This window comes from Euprymna scolopes, chromosome 29 (genome assembly GCF_053919585.1).
Source record: "Euprymna scolopes isolate OS-2025 chromosome 29, ASM5391958v1, whole genome shotgun sequence".
Lineage (NCBI taxonomy): Eukaryota > Metazoa > Mollusca > Cephalopoda > Sepiida > Sepiolidae > Euprymna > Euprymna scolopes.
Genome location: NC_136510.1, coordinates 14434367 through 14451523, shown reverse-complemented (window position 1 = coordinate 14451523; position 17157 = coordinate 14434367). Strand labels below are relative to the sequence as shown.

At 34.5% G+C, this 17157-nt stretch overlaps 1 protein-coding gene across 50 annotated transcripts in view; it reads right to left on the bottom strand.

Annotated features, from left to right (window-relative positions):
- The window catches only part of LOC145252497 (uncharacterized), a 957520-nt gene that overhangs the window by 350583 nt on the left and 589780 nt on the right, over positions 1-17157 (bottom strand). For 42 of the 50 annotated variants that reach the window (XM_080111966.1, XM_080111941.1, XM_080111971.1 and 39 more), the window contains one exon: positions 12530-12580. The exons of the other annotated variants lie outside the window; for them this stretch is intronic. In XM_080111966.1, coding sequence (XP_079968092.1) covers positions 12530-12580 — 51 coding nt within the window. The remainder of the gene's footprint in view (positions 1-12529; positions 12581-17157) is intronic. 50 annotated transcript variants of the gene reach the window in all.

Here is a 17157-nt window from a genome sequence, read left to right as displayed (position 1 = left end):
AAAAATAAAAATGGAAACATTTTCGTACAAGAAATTAATTAAAAGAATAATAACAAACGTTGGTGGGGGATAGCAATAAGCAAAACAAAAACTAAAATAAAAGGACCCCCAGGCAACGCCGTGTAGGTAGAACTATTTTTTTTTTCTTAAAAGAAAAAAAAAGCAGATTTATATTATATATCTATAGCTTAAATTTACAATCACTCTTCGAGTTATAATAATTAATTTAAAATCCCTTTTATTATTATAATAATAAAAACTAATTTGATGTAACTGTACAATTTTAGTATTGTTTGAATTGCATCAAAATTGATATGATCGTTTACAGCCTAGAAATAAACCAAATCTTTTCAAACTCTCAGAAAATATAATTATTTATAGAGAATGATTAGAAAGTAACTCCCTATCATTAAGTACTAGTAATTCATTAATGAAATATAATTTTTATACAAAATGAATATAATAAAAAAAAAATATACAGCATAAGGTTTTATTAGAAGTCAATACGGGAGCTAGCATTTGCAACCAGCTTCTTAAACTGCCAATGAACCACAGCAACTCATTTCACAAGAAACTCTTTCTTGTGTACAAAAATAAAGACGGTGAGAATAGCAGTTTAAATAACCCTAACTCCATCATTTTAAAATGAATAAATGGTGCTTGTGCAGTTTATGCACCGTGCTGTTTTTTTTGTTGTTGTTGTTTTTTTAATTGGATTTTCAAGTTAAATTCAATTTTTACTATATCTATTTTTTTTTTATTAAAATAAATTTTTGTTAAAGTACAGAATAGTTTTTAATAAAAGCCTTTTCCCCGTTAAGAAAGGCTTTCTAAATAATAACGTTCTTATTCAGTTCATAAACTGCACAAGTACTGAATACATAACTAAAAAGCCTCTCCTCTCCAAATTAAGAATGGCTTTCTAAATAACATTCTCATTTCAGCAGTCTGTAAACTGCACAAGTACTTAATATATAACTAAAAAGCCTCTCCTCCCAAAGTTAAGAATAGCTTTCTAAATAACATTCTTATTTCAGCACAGTCTATAAAATGCACAAGTACCGAAGCTAAAAACAAAAGAAAAGAAAACAAAAAAAAGATACTGATATAATCAAAATGATTATTACACAAATTAGTTAAACATTTTGATACAACTAAAAACTATATATATATATTATATATATATATATATATATATATAATTTGACTGATAAGCATTGGAGTATATTTCATTTTAATATTTTTGATTTAACTTAAAAACAAACAAAATTTTTTTTTTTTTTTTTTAAATCTTAAAACCCCCAAAATATTATATTTGTTTTCTTTACCTGTAAAATTATTCCACGTTTTGCTTATAACCATTGCAAGCTTACTGATATGATTGTTTTTTTTTTTTAACAACTTTGAAAAATAGTACTTGTTTGAAAAAAAGTACTTGGTTATTTAGCTGTAAGTTACACTCCTCTGGAGGTTGAAGTTTCAATCCTCAGTGCGGGCGAGACACAAAATACAACTGCGAATTACTTAGGACTTCTACCCAATCATGCTGATGGAACGAAAGCATGCTATCCCCGTGGATTAAATAAAAGGTTCCGTTTGAAATTCCGTGCAGATCCCCGAGTTCAACAGAAAGATTCCAGAGAGTTCAACGAGATACACCTGAAGAAGGTCGAAGATTCCATCGATCGAAACGTCGTAAGAATAACACTTAAGATGATACTAGTAGTTTGACGAATCCAAACAATATGAAAGATAAACAAGGTTCACATTCCTGAAAGATTCACGGATTGACACGGCTGTCAATAATGTAAACACGAGAGGGGGAGACAAAAATGCTGGTTTCAGATGCACGACAACAATAATTTTAGACGTGGCATTTCTTGTTTGCCCAACGCATCCGACATTCCTCAGCTGACAACTTGAAACGAAACTGAGAGACAGTTAATTGATTTGCTGAGCATATCATCACTAATCTTCTCGGACGTTAATCCAACCATACTCTTCCCTTCCCTGACTCCCTCCAAAAAATCAATGGGTTAATCTGCACCCTTTTTATTCATAGAAAATCTGACCTATGGATCTTCTTTTTTTTTTTTTTTTTTTTTTTTAAATAGAAATATGATATGTTTAATGAGTCATTCAGATAATCTTAAAAACAATAACATGCATGGTGGAGGATTAAGTGCAAAGAGAAAGGAGGTCCTACTTTCATACCTTGATCAGATGATGTATTTTTATAATGAGACTAGACAACCGTTGGGTCAGTATTTCTAATTTACTTGCAGGGCCTGTGGAAATTCCAAAGCGGCATCCTTCATATGTAATATACTGCTGCTGGGCATTCTGTGGAAGTTCAGCATGAATGGAGACCCCACGATATTATTGTAGCCCTTTTGTTAAAACTGTAAAGTATTTATCTAAGTTAATGTAGTGTCAGAATATATTTGGTTATTACGGTTTATCTTCAATATTCTTATAGGAGTCTGTGACATATTTCCATTGTATGGACGCCTGCTGCAAACTGAAACAGATACTATCCTTGGATCTTAGCCAGAAGACCAAGAAGGTATATTTTAATTTCATGTATGGCCCAAACACAACATAATTTTTTTTTTTTTTTTTTTTTTTTACATTACATCTTCGGTGATCGGGATATCCTGTTTATTAAAAAGGATAGAAGTAATAACATACTACGAACATTAAATTAGCATATCTATATATTAATTTAATGTTCATAGTATGTTATGACTTTCTATCCTTCATTTTAATAAATAAGATCTCCTGATCAAATAATTTATAATCTAGAAACCGTGACACACATACGTACGCATGTATGTTAAAGGTACTACCATATTAATATACAGATATCAGTAAATATTTATGAAAAGCCATATGGAATTTATGTAAAATATTGAATGTCGGATATGCCTAGTTTTAAATCTTTTATATAGCATTGAAGACAATGTTTCGCTTATTTCAGTGATGTCAATTTTCCTAACAACTACTCGTTGATCAGTTGTGTACAAATCCCAAGAGCGATAGGAGCCTTCTATCATGTTTGACAGTAACACAATGTTTAGCGAGTGAGATCAGAGATGCATCGCTGTACAATTTATGCTCTCTACCGATCCAAATTATGACAGCAGGACCATTGCCAACACCCTCAAAATGCACCGCTGGATTGCCATGAATAACAGGGACGTGCCCAGGGTGATGAAAAACTTTTCAGCCACGGTTATAGTCTTTGAAGTGATTTCAAGTGAGGGCCACATCATGCCACCTCGCATCTTCGAAGTCAGCATACTTTGATATGCTGAAAAGTGTGGCGATCCCTGGTGCAATCAGGTGGCTGCTGGCAGACCCTGGGTGTAGCAGCAGGACTCAACGTCAGCCCACAAGTCCAAAGGAACCCAGGCTTGGCTTCAGAAGGGGTGTTACGAGTTTGAACCCTTCTCTCACTGCCCTCCCCCATTTTCCCCCCCCCCCGACCTGAATCCACTGGACTACTTCGTTTGGTCATACATTGAGAACATCACCAACATGACCTCCCACAACACCAAAGCCAGCCTATTGCCGCCATCTGCCGAGCTCCCGCCAGCGCTTATGGAAAACACATGATCTTAATTCCAGACTTGTATGAAGGCGGTGATTGAGGCTGAAGGTGGCTACATTAAATATATGTCAGCTCTACTACATAATCAATTGATTTTTTCAATAAAAGTTTTAAAATAAATCTACAGTGTTGTTTTTGGTAGTGTGACAACTTTATGGTTTCTCTCTATATTGGTTAGTGTTCTAAAACAAATAATAAAAAAATAAAATAAACCGTTGGGTCAGTATTTATTATTTATATTATTAAATGTTTATGAAAACCGTTTTGAATTTATGTAAAATATTGAATGTCAGATCTGTCAATTAGTTTACATTTTAATGCATAGCATTAAGATGACCCTCCACCTCCGTGACACTGACAACAATAATTCTCATAACAAAATGTACATGAAAAAAATCTGCTTTGTCAGTTAGATAGGATAAATATTGGGGAGCGTCTAAAAATATAGCTGAAGCTGAAAATAAGTAAATAAAAAGAAATAATAAAATAAAAAGCAAACTATTCGATCAATATCTAATCTACTAGGTCCCACACTGTCAACCAAGTTCCAACACCTGTCCCATCGCCGCAATACAAGTACTCTAATAGAATGTGCTCTGACGGACTTGTAGCACTTGTACTTCCTTTGACATGGAAGGCAGCAAAATCCGACCCCTTCACTGTAGAGGTCTCTTGATGCCAGAGAGTCTTCTACTCTAACTGCTAGACTTGGAAATTCCCTCCCTACTGATCTCTCTACCAATCCAAGTTATGACAACAGGACCATTGCCAACACCCTCAAAATGCATCGCTGGATTGCCACGAATAACTGCTTTCCTGACTGTACTAACATGAATAAATTTAAATGTAATGCGAACAAACATCTCCCTGCTCAACTCCCTACTTAGATTCTCTCTGTAGGTATGGACTCTAATTTACAGTAGCTCCTTATGTCTTACAATGGAAATATACCTTGTTTGGCGTAATATAAGTGAAAAAATTGTTTAAATAAAAATGATATATTAACTAGTTTGAAATCTTATATATAGCATTAAGGCGAACTTTTCCCCCATTTCATTTACGGTAATAACTTTCATAACAAAAACGTACATAAAAGAAGCCCGTTTCATAAATCAAGATAGGGTAAATATCGGTTCATGTTCTAAAAAAAAAAAAAAAAAAAAAGAAATAAAATAAAAATAAAATAAAAATAAAACCCGAGGCAGGACCGCTGCAAAGAAGGTAAGCTCTCTCTACCGTGCTAGAAAATTACTAACACCCAAAAGTATCCTGTACCTCTATAAGGCCACCATTCGCCCATGTATGGAGTATTGCTGTCATATTTGGGCTGGTAGTGGGGAATTGGGCAGCAAGATGTCGGTTCATGTGCAGAAGTTCAAGTGTAACATGAACCAACATCTTACTGCCCAATTCCCCACATAGTACCCCAGTAGATGTTACTCCTGATAGTAGCCCCCCTACACCAAAGTGGCAATGTGCCTTGTTTGAGGTGAAAATGTAATAAAAAAAAAATAAAAAGAAAGAGGTGGAATCAAGTTGACAACTGGAATCAAGTTATAGAGAACAAAAGCTGCTGCTGCTGCTGCTATTATTATTATTATTAATAATTTTGAAAAACGGTTTTTCATTTTCAAGATGAAATTTTAAATCCGCAATAACTTTTGCATCGACCCGATATCATTTTGGGGCACACACGCATTCACAACTATAATACCCATTACAGGATTTTGCCAATGCTACTAATATTGCTATGCCCCAACGAGACATAGCTTCCATCTTTTGTTATTGGTTTTTTACAACTAAAAAATGAAAACAAAACAGATACTACACTTTGATTCTATCCCAAAGACCAGAAAATGAAATCTTTTAACATTTTTACACGAAAGCTGCAGAAATTGAATTATATGGCAAGTTAAGTGATGAGGAGCCTGAGCAACAGACGAGTGACCATTTGGGAATGCTAGGTACTATATACGGCATAATCACGTTGACACACTGGTTCCCGCTGGATCACCAAAGTTAAGCAACGTTGAACTTGGTCAGTACTAAATGGGTGACCATTTGGGACTTCCAAGTTCTGTATTTGCTCTCTCCGCTTATCTCAGCATTGTTTCCAGTCATCCTTGGACCTCTCCTTGCCACTGGACTCAAACAGTGCCGATTCAGGAGAGGTGTGGTTGGAGATTGCGCAACCCTTGCCTCACAATTACACGCATTACTGCTACTACAAGGGGTATCCTTTGTCTTTTGAGATTGAACAGAAGCATGGGAGGATGGGCTAGGTGCTGCATGTTATATTCCTCTGACTGACATACATATGGCCGGAGACAGCTTGTAAATTTCATAATCCCTGTAAACTTCCTTCTTTGGAGGAAGTTGGCATAATTCACTCAAGGTTAACACCATAATAGGTATTGGTTCGAGCGAGTTATGTTCTTTAGGCTTGTTTATCATGTGATTTTAATCTGGGAGGTCTCTAGCATATACCATGATTAGAATGGGGCCACTGGAGAAAAAAAGAAAATAGGTTCAGTATATAAATAAGTAATTATCATAATTAAGCCAGAAAATAGGAAAATCGTTGTAATTAGTATCTGATACTAATATGGCCTGCATCATAAGTCAAATTCTACGGGAGAGCAAATTAAGGCCTGTAAAATAATTAGCACCAAAGAGAGGTTTTGTTATTAATTGGGTTCTGTTTGGAAGATTATCGTAAAAGTTATGAATGGATTTCTATTAATTGTTTCGAGTTGGATGGGATGGAGAAGAGTGGCATATGGTCTAAGAAACGATCATTTTTTTTTTTTTTTTTTTAAACTCTTTTATAAACAAGGAATATTAATCCAAGAAATATTCAATTAGATTTCAGAGGCGATCTAAATTCAGAATTTTCTAATCATAATAAATAAAGGAAAAGAGTGATCTCCCTTTTACAGCGTTATATATTTATCTTTTACTAGCGAGGGGGGGGGTGCAGCTTTGCCCGGGTGTAAAATATGTTTGAATATGATATTTTAATTTGTTCAGATTTCATATATATTATTATAAAGTTGTGATTTCAAAAGTAAAAAAAAAAACAACAAAAAAAACTATTAAAGCACCATCAGCTAGAATTGAAACCAAAACTCTAGTATTATAAGCTGATGACGTTACCACTGTGTCAACATGACAAACATATAAGCTACTTAAAAATTAAAAAATAAACTAAAATGAATATACAAAATGTTTAACAATATTTACAATTTTGACCCATTTTTGACCCCCTTAAAAACAATTTTTACAGCTAAAGACCCATAAAAGAATGGTCTGTAAAAAATCGAATCATTTGAGACCCCTAGCGCCGCTCTGCGACTTTTAGTTTCGGAGGAGATAGAGTTTGAAAATATAGAGACAGACAGACAGACAGACATATAGCTGTTTTATATATTAGATTTATGACAAACCAAACAAAGCATATTGCCACTTGGAATATAAGGGGCGACTATTTGGGATTGTGTTTTACAGAGGAATATAGGGAATTGAGCAGCGAGATGTCTGTTCACAGTACATTTATACTTCTGCAAGTTAGTACAGGAAAGGAAGCAAGAAACAGAGAGGGAATTCATGTTAAAGCAGTTAGAGGAAATTGAGGAGTGTAAGTTAGTTTCATTTAATGCTAGGACATCCAAGAAGTTTACTAGAAGAAAAAATCCTACAACATCTAGATTACTTCTAAGCCCATAGATATTTGTGAACGCGAGTCTTAAGGGGAGGAGGCAAATTAGTTTTGTTTGAGTGGGTTAGGGTTAGGGTTTGAACGTGTTTGAATTTTGTATATTTTTGTGTGTCATTTCATTTGATTTCAGAGTCAATCTACGTTCAATACGTTAAAGAATTCTTTCTTCATAAGAGTTTAAAAAAAAAAAAAAGAGTGATCTCCCTTTGTTTTACTATGCATTTACCTTGTGGCAAAGGATTGTATTTATTTGCTTCCTCACGAGAGCAAATTAGACACAAGGTCGTTTTTTAATGTGAGGAGAAGGAGAGGGGGGAACCAGCTCCCCCGAGAGAGCACTCTGGCAGTGTTAAAAGTGACAATTGGTATGAAGGGTTTCTTCCACATTGACCAAACACTGATTGCTTCTAGATCAATGTCTGATATGTGAGGTTGACCCCACATATTACTTTGATTGCAGCATCTGCAGAACATATACTACACTTTGATCTTTTGTTTCTGGGCCAAGAAAGAAAAGAATAAAATAAATCTGATAGTATAAGCTAAACATGGAAAAAGGGAAGCCCTGAAACTCAAAAATATATCTCAATGTTTCGCTCAACTGTTGCATCGACTTTTTCAAGAGAGAAGTTTAAAAGTAGTGAAGGACTACTTTTAAGCTTCACTCTTAAAAAAGCCCAAACCAAGTTGGATGAAACATAGATGGATTCTTGAGTTTTAGTTCCTCTCTTTTTTTCTATCTACACAATAAAGTACAGACAACCTGTTTATTGATTATTGTCGTCAATAGTTTGGATTCTGACAAATCAGTATTTGTTTTAAATTAAGCAATTTTTTCAGATCATTTTCCCCCCATTATTATGCTATGGTCATAAAACCGTTAGCAACAGACAGAGGTTACTAAGCTAATTAGGGAATGCATAAAATAAAATGAACATCGCAGTTGTTAACCAATACAGAACTCCAAAAAATGTGATACATGTTCATTCACATAATTCTGAGACAGAATGTTCAAGACTGTGGAACACAATGCAAAAGGTACATCTGAGCAAACACCTGTATGATTATGTGGAGGGTCTAGTGTAAATGTATATCGTCACAGGTTTGGTCTGTTCAGTTGCAGCACAGGGTAGTATTTAAGCATTGCAGTGGGGCAAGAACCATGAAATAATCTGTAGACAACAGAAGCAACTGTTACATTCCGATGAGAAGACGGCAGATCTAATCCAAGTAGATTTTATACTCCAGACAGAACAAGGTCGTGGCAGAGAATATGTAGTATATATCTGATGGCACGACAGTGCAGATACTCAAGAAAATCAGAAAACACCTTGCCAACTCCGGCGAACACTACAGACCCTTATGCCAAGTGGAGATGAATCATTGCCTTGTAAAGCTAAGTCAGCAAATGCCATTCTTGAGGAATTTGGTGGCTCAGGATACACAACACACAAAGCTCCTTATTAACTTTATTAACTTTTTCAATATATGGGCTGATGAGCAAAATATGTTTATTCATAGCTGATAATTTAGCATTTCATTTTCTCTGATGATATGAGCGATTATTGAAAATCCATCGATTAAGGAAATAAATATAATTCTTTTCCATATATTCCTCGTTTCAAGCAATAAATTCTTAATTTGAATATATTTTTATGTATATTTTATTCTACAGAATTTAACTTTAATCATCATACTTATATATATATATGTGTGTGTGTGTGTGTATGCATGTACATGCTCATATATCCATGTATATATATGTGTATGTATGTACGGCATAATCACGTTGACACACTGGTTCTCATCAGATCACTGAAGTTGAGCAACATTGAGCCTGGTTAGTACCAGATAGATAACCATTTGGGAATTCTATGTGTTGTATGTGCTCTCCGCTTATCTCGGTATTTGTTTCCTGTCGTCCTGAACCTCCACTTGCCACTGGTATTCAACAATGTCGACTCAGAAGAGTTGTGGTTGGAGATTGCGCAACTCTTGCCACATAAATTTCATGTGCAGACACCTTTACATGTCAACACTGAAAAAAAGCCATTATATATATATATATATCCACTTATCTAGTGTTTCCTTTTCAGATTAAATATGTTTTTTAACTCATTTCAAAGTGATTTTTAACATGTTTTATTAACTGTTTGCTCGTATGTATATATATATATATATATATATATATATATATATATATATACACACACACACACACACATATATACAGCATAATCACATTGACACAGTGGTTCTCGTCAGATTGAAGTTCTAGGTGCAGTATGTGCTCTCTGCTTATCTCGGCATTGTTTCCAGTCATCCTGAAGCTCTGCTTGCCACTGGTATTTAAAAACACAGACTCAGGAGAGGTATAGTCGGAGATGACACATCTCTTGCCACAAAAAATTTCATGCACAGCCACCCTTACAGTGGATATATATAGTCTGTTAAGACTGAAGGAAGCTACCATATATACATATGGTTGGCGACTCTCTTTTGAACCTTGTCTAGGAGCGAGAGACTAGTAGCAGATGCACCAGCCCAAATATGACAACAATACTTCATACATGGGCGAATGGTGGCCTTATAGAGGTACAGGATAGTTTCGGGCATTAGTAGCTTTCTAGCACAGTAGAGATAACCTACCTTTTTAGCAGCGGTCCTGGCAATGCTCTCAATGTAATTGTTCCAACTCATGTTTCCTGTGAACATTAGGCCGAGGAGTTTAAAAGATGTGCTTTCAGATAAAGAGTCTTTGGCCTTTGCTATTGGTGGTAGAGAAGGTTTCTTGTAGTTATTGAACGAAACAAGTTTAGTCTTGGCAGCATTGAATGTGACCATCCATTTTTGTCCCCATTCCACTAAAGATTGGAGGTCATCCTCTAGTGTTTCTGCCATTTCTTTAGATATGCGTTCATTTGTTTTCTTGTCGTGTCTGTTATAGAGCGTGGTGTCATCAGCATATATACCCATCTCACAGACAATTTTGTCAGGGAGGTCATTTATGAATATTAGGAATAATAGAGGTTGAAGGATCGACCCCTGAGGCACTCCCGCATTTATATCATATTGTTTAGATGTATGACCATCGAAGACAATCTGGATTTATCTAAGAAGGATTTAATTATGTTAAAGATTCTTTCAGTGATACCGTATGATCTGATTTTTCTGAGAAGACCTTCATGCCATACCCTGTCAAAAGCCTTAGATATATCTAGAGCTACAGCTCTACACTCTCCTGCTTTGTCAAGTGAATGGTATATACGCTCAGAGATTACAGTTAGAATGTCTGCTGTGAAACGGGGTCTCCTAAATCCATATTGTTGGTCAGTCAGAAGTTTAGCATCTGTAAAGTGATGGACTAGAGCTTGGTTAATTATGGACTCAAATATTTTGCCAAAAAGTGGGAGGAGGCTAATGGGGTGGAGTTGGAGGCAAACCGACTGGCAAGCATGTTAGCCTTCTCGGTTGCTGTGCAAACAACCTCATGATTGTTGGATAGCGGGGAATTGTTGATTGCCCATTATTTACTACACTGTTATAGATTTTTCAGAAGTCACCAGCTCCTAATTTCTGTGCTTCGATGCATTTTTTGGGGGTTTCAGTAAATTCTCTCTTAGCTGTCGCTATTTCTTTCTCACAGTTACTTCTGACTTCTATATACTTCTGTCTGTTTGAACTGGATTTATGTCAGTTAAATCTGCGGTATCCGTGCTCCTTTTGCATGATGGTAGCTGCACATGTGGAAGTAAACCATTGGGGAGAGTAGGGCTTGCTATAAAATTTCTGCATGGGAACATGTGTATTTGCTTGTTTTCTTGTTAAAAAAGAAACGTTATTCTCGAAATTATCAAAGACATTTATAATCCCAGTTATATTGAACAGTAATTATATATTTAATGATTTATACACGTGATTGATTTTCAAAAATAAATAGATACATGAAGATTTATAGAATTAGCAAGAACTTTGTTCATTTTTTCGTATTTATGAGTAAGTCACTTTAATAACTCTGCATCTGCATTGCGACAGACTTATACACTTATGTATGAATATTTATATATTTTATCATTAATACGAAACATAGAAAATTAAATTGAAAATAACAGTAAATTGGCACCAGAAATATGTGATTGGTTTAAAAAAAAATAGATTAGATAGATATAGAAAGGTTTATAATCTTAAGAAGACTTCTTTTTTTTTTTACAAGGTGGTCACCACTTATCAAGGCCCGGAAGCCACTCAGAGATAAGTACTTTCGTTTGTTTGTTTTTGTTCATACATCATGTCACTTCAATGCTCTGTATTCCACATGGCTTACAGCCTTCTTATACATGTGTTTTTGTGTATGGGTGTGTATAACAGACAAACCACTTTGATCTGGAGTCGCATTTACTTAGAAAATTCTGTCTTTGTTATTTTGCTTTGCACCATATGCACTGGATTACGTCATAAAAGGTAACTAACATAAAACAGAAAGGAAAGAGAGAAAGAAATGGAAAAAGAGAGAGTCAAGAGATAGAAAAAGAAAAAGATAGGGAAAAGAGCAAGTGAGGGTGATATATATAAGAACAAGTAGTTAATAAAACATGTTAAAAAACAATTTGAAAACGAGTTAAAAACATATTTAATTTTAAAAAGGAAGCACAAAATAAGTGGATAGTCCTTAATCTGCGGAGTTTCGAAGAAATACTTTCCTTCTCATCAGAGAGTAGGATTTAGCAAAATGCGGGATCGGATTTTGCTTGCAAAAGTATTTGATGAAACTACAAGTAAGTCAAAGATCTTACTTGATAACAAAAAGTGAAGCAGAGGGAATAGGGTGAAGAAAAAGGTGATTTCACGTGAATGGATAGTCTGCTGAAGGGTAAAATATCCAATAACGATAAAATCATTATATATATATATATATATATATATATATATATATATATATATATATATATATAGAGAGAGAGAGAGAGAGTATAGTATTATTTTAAAATTATTATAAATTGAAATTAGTTCATCGATTAAAGCAAGAAATTTTTAAAGAAAGCATACACAAAAATATGAATCATGAATTTGATTGATTGTTGGCGCCAAGAATTTTGGTCAACAGATGTCTACAGAATGGCAATGGAATACACACAGGGGAATCGTACGAGGAAAACAGACAGAGTGGGTCCACTAGATGAAGAATTTGTATAGCTCACCATCAAACAATATCGAATCCAAATCATCAGACATAGCATAGGGACTATTCTCTGGAAATAATAAAAGATGGTAGAATGTATAAGACGATGAGAACGGAAGAAAGAGAAACGTTTTGTACAATCGAACAACAACAAAAAAAGAAAAAAAAAGGAAAACAATGGACAATTCTAGAACAAGGCATCGGCTGTTCTTTTTATAGTAATTATTTTTTAGAATTTTCATGTCAGTTTCCTCATTTTCATTGTGGTTGTTCCTACTTACTTGTCTCCTCACAAAGGCAGAGTTAGATACAAGGTCTGTTTTTAATATGGGGGAAAATCCAGCTCCCCATAAAGGGGCACTGGATAGGAACAAAAATTAAAAATCGTCTCAGTCATGAAGGATTTCTCTTCCACCGACCGAGAGCATCAGAACAGACACCACACTTTGTTCCTGTCCAAATGGATTGTTGCTGCTGTTGTTGTCATAACGGTTCAACTGCTTTGCTCCTTGACCTTCTTCGCATGCTTTGTATCAAACATGGAAATCGTCATAGAAATTTCAAACGTTATCTGTTTATTAGAACCATTGGGGAGTTTAGTTTGTATTCAATTTTCCAGCCTTTGTAATTTTCTTTCTGTTAACATTTTTTGCCGCCTTTGCTCAGAATTGAACTCACAACCCAAAGGTAGCCTTTACATTTAAACTAACATCCTGGTGACCTTCAGGTTCTGAGTTCAATCCTAAGCAAAGGCAGCAAGACGATTTAACAACTAAAAAAAAAAAAAAAATCACAAAGCCTGCAAAGCGAAATGTTAACAATCTTTCTACATGGTTCCAATAAAAGATTGGATTAAAAATTCAATGATGATTCCAGAGTTTGACACGCTGCATCTGAAAAAGGACGGAGGATGAAACAGCTGAAATGTTGTTTCTGAAAGTTTGACATGAGGATTAATTTTACATATTATTTGGACTACTGTGCTCATCTTGAGTGTTAAACGTTTTGACTGTCTTTAGGTGTATCTTGTCAAACTTGAGAATCTTTCCGCCGAACGCGAGAATCTGCACAAAACACTTTATTTAACGCAAATTCCATCAGCCATGACTGGATAGAAGTCCGAAGTAATTCATCAATTGGCTTTTTAGTGTTGCTCGTGTAACTGTACAAATAAATTTTACCAAGTACTTTATCCACTATGCCACGGATCCTTGGGACATTTCTAGTATGAAATTTGGAAGCTTTAAACCTATTTTGATTTTACTTATTACTTATCATCAATAAATAAATATATATATATATATATATATATATATATATATATATATAATTTGAGGTTGTTATTTTCCAGAGAAATATAACGAAGTTAAAACAAGAGTGCTCAATACTAAAGTAGAGCAAGGTATATTTTCAATTTGTTTTTACATAAGTAATAACCAAAACATGCTCATGACTGTATTGCAACACATACTGCTTATGTAAAAAAAATTGAATATATATATATATATATATATATATATATATATATATATATATATATATAGTGGTAATACAGTGTAACCAAAATAAAAACGGGTCCCAACTCTAATCAGGCCCCGTTTTGTCCGAATGAAATGAAACTTTGGTCATAACTAGTTTATTATATTCAAAACATCACATCAAAACACTAGGGTATTTGGCCTTTTTTTCTCCGTTGACTGTAAAATACTCAGAAAAACAATTGAATGTCCTGGTTTTTTTTTGGGGGGGGGTCACCCTGTATATAGTAATAAAGGTTCAATCCTCAGTGTGGGCAACCCTATGGTAAAGGGGTTCCGTTTGAAATTCAACACAGATATCCCAAATTTGACAAAAAAGATTCTCAAGTTTGACAAGATACGCCTGAAAAGATCAGAGGTTACATCGATCAAAACGTTATTAAACTAACAAAATTCAAGATGAGAACAGTAGTTCGAAGAAGCCAAAATAATACGATGTAATATGTTGCGATAATAAACAACCAAAATGATGGAACCAGTTAGAAAATTACAAATAATAATGAAAATATAGACAAGTGTTTAACTTCATGTTCGAGTTAACAACAAACAGGTTTCTTATCAGGAGTGCGATTGGTTGGTCTGTTTAACGGCATATCAACCTTTTTTCAGTCAGTTTATCTTGAAACATCAATAGGAAAACATCTCGTCAACAGTTTTGCAGTAATTGAATATCAAAACAATTCCAATTGTAAACAATTTATTGTTTGCTTGGCCTGGTTTATGGCATATCAACCCTTTCAATTAGGAATAATTCTTAATCAACACTTGTATTCGTTGTGCCATGTGAACAATTCTAATATAAATTTTTGGAGCTTCAAACCTAATATCCTTGAAGTTCAATCTTCACTACAGACAGTAACAAAGAATAACAATGATTAATTAACACTGCTACTCAGTTATGGCTAATAGAACAAGAACAATCGACCCTTGTAAATAAAATAACATATTTAACAAAAAATTTTGTATCGATTAATGAATTCCTGAATGAAGAGTAGAAAATGGGCGTTTGATTTATTATCCTCGTAACTCTCACCTCCCTTATTTTGTATTTTAGTCCTCATATTTTATGAGTGATGTTTCTGACAAAGAGGGAAGAACTGCTGCTTTCTGGGTCAGAATCTACACATCTAACACTTATAGTTGGCTAGTTTTTCACCATGAAGTAGTATTCTTAGCTCTTTACATAAAGTGGTTTCATGCCTTGTCTGAAGCAATTTCCCCGAAAAAAAAAAAAAAATCAAGAAAAATTCTTTACTTTGAAAATATGCACTTGCATAAGTTTGGAAGTTACATATCAGCCGTAAGTTTATGAAAATAATAACAGGGATCAGAACAGTAATCTGAATAATCCAAAAACATTTTTTTCAATATGCACGACTTCTAATTGAATTCTTTTGTATTTTATTTAATAACTAGCAAGGGTTACCCAGCATTGCCCGGGTGTTTGTAGATGTGTGTGTTGGGGGGGGGGGTCATAAACAAAAACCCTGGTGTTTGGAGGTGTAAAAGAAAAAAAAAGTTTTGGTAGGAAGGTAGGCTCGAACCCGAAGCGTTGACGCGAAGGTGGAAACGAAAGGGAAAAAATGTGACATCTAACCCGTTTGGCTACAAGGGGAGAGGAAGTGAAAACTGTTTTAATTTAAGGCTAATAAAGTTGACAGGTGCGCGAATTTAATGATAATGAGGTCAAACGTATTCGGCAGTTAAGTTTTGCTGCAAGGCAGTTTTTCTTTCCCCAACTTTGCCTGTTTGTTTAACCAAGATAAAAAATGGGGGTGTCCATTTGAAAAGCAATTGTCTGATATGACGGTTTTTGCCACATTGATCAAGGCCAATTTGCTTTGTACACGTCCCTGTCATGAATGCCAGAGAACTGATGGTGCGGATTCAGTTTCGCTTTTTTATACTTGAAAGCGAAATGAAGACGTGGCGATCAAAAAAAATCTCGAAAATAGTGCGTAAAAGTTGGGCAAATTAAAGATAAACGCAACCTCCGTTCGTAACTTGTAGATATTATTATTTAGGCAGTATATAAAAAGTTTTAAGAAGGAGTGAACCCCAAAAAGCTTTTGCTGGACATATGCAAAAAGTGCACACACACACACATTTTGCCTTTTATATATATATATATAGATTAAAAAGAAAATTTAAAACAAACCAATTTTCTTTAGAATTTGAATCCTATAAATAATCTACTTAATCCTCTTTTATCCCCTCCCACTTCATTATCCCTCTACAATTTCCCCCCTCGTCCTATTTATCTCTGAATATGAGTTAACAGGAATCATTTTCTAAATTTTCTGAAGATGAAACATGACATCTTCTATTCTATCTTCTATATAATAAAGTAATCTTGATTTTTTTCCCCCTGCGTCTACAGTTCCAGCAGGAAAATAAGCAAACATAGCCTAAACAAATCTGTCACAATCAACACATGCAGTATTTCTTACGTGTGTCATGAAATTATTATCATTAAAATGCACAATCAGTTCTGCAATCCGACCATATTTGGTGCAAATAAACTTCGGTCTTTCAGCCCCATCTTCGTTATCCCCTTCCAACTTCCCCCTCTTCCTCCTAATATTTATCTCTGTATAAATCGGTATCAGATATACCACTTATTGTTGGATAGTTTTTGACCTTGAAGTGGCATTCTTTTCCGCTCCTTACATTAGGTGGCTTCATGCATTGTCTGAAGTGATCAAATATACCACTGCTTCACTTTATCAAAACTTCTTATTAAAGTTAAACTGAAATGTTAAGCTGCTTTTTTTGTTTTACGTTGTTTTCTCTTTTATATTTTATGGTTTTTCCTTTTCCCATTTCATTTTGTCTATACTTGTCCATAGTATGTTAGACTTATATTCTAGCACAGCAAACATATATACAGGATGACCCACCCAAAATGTCACCCAGGCAATCTATCTATATAATAAAGTAATCTTGATTTTTTTCCTCTGCATCTACAATCCAAGAGGAAATAAACAAGCAATTCCTAAACGAATCTGTTACAATCAGCACATACAGTATTTCTTACACTGTGTTTCATGAAACTACTAGTTGCTGATAAAATGCACAATCAGTTTTGTAATCCAACCATATTTAGTAC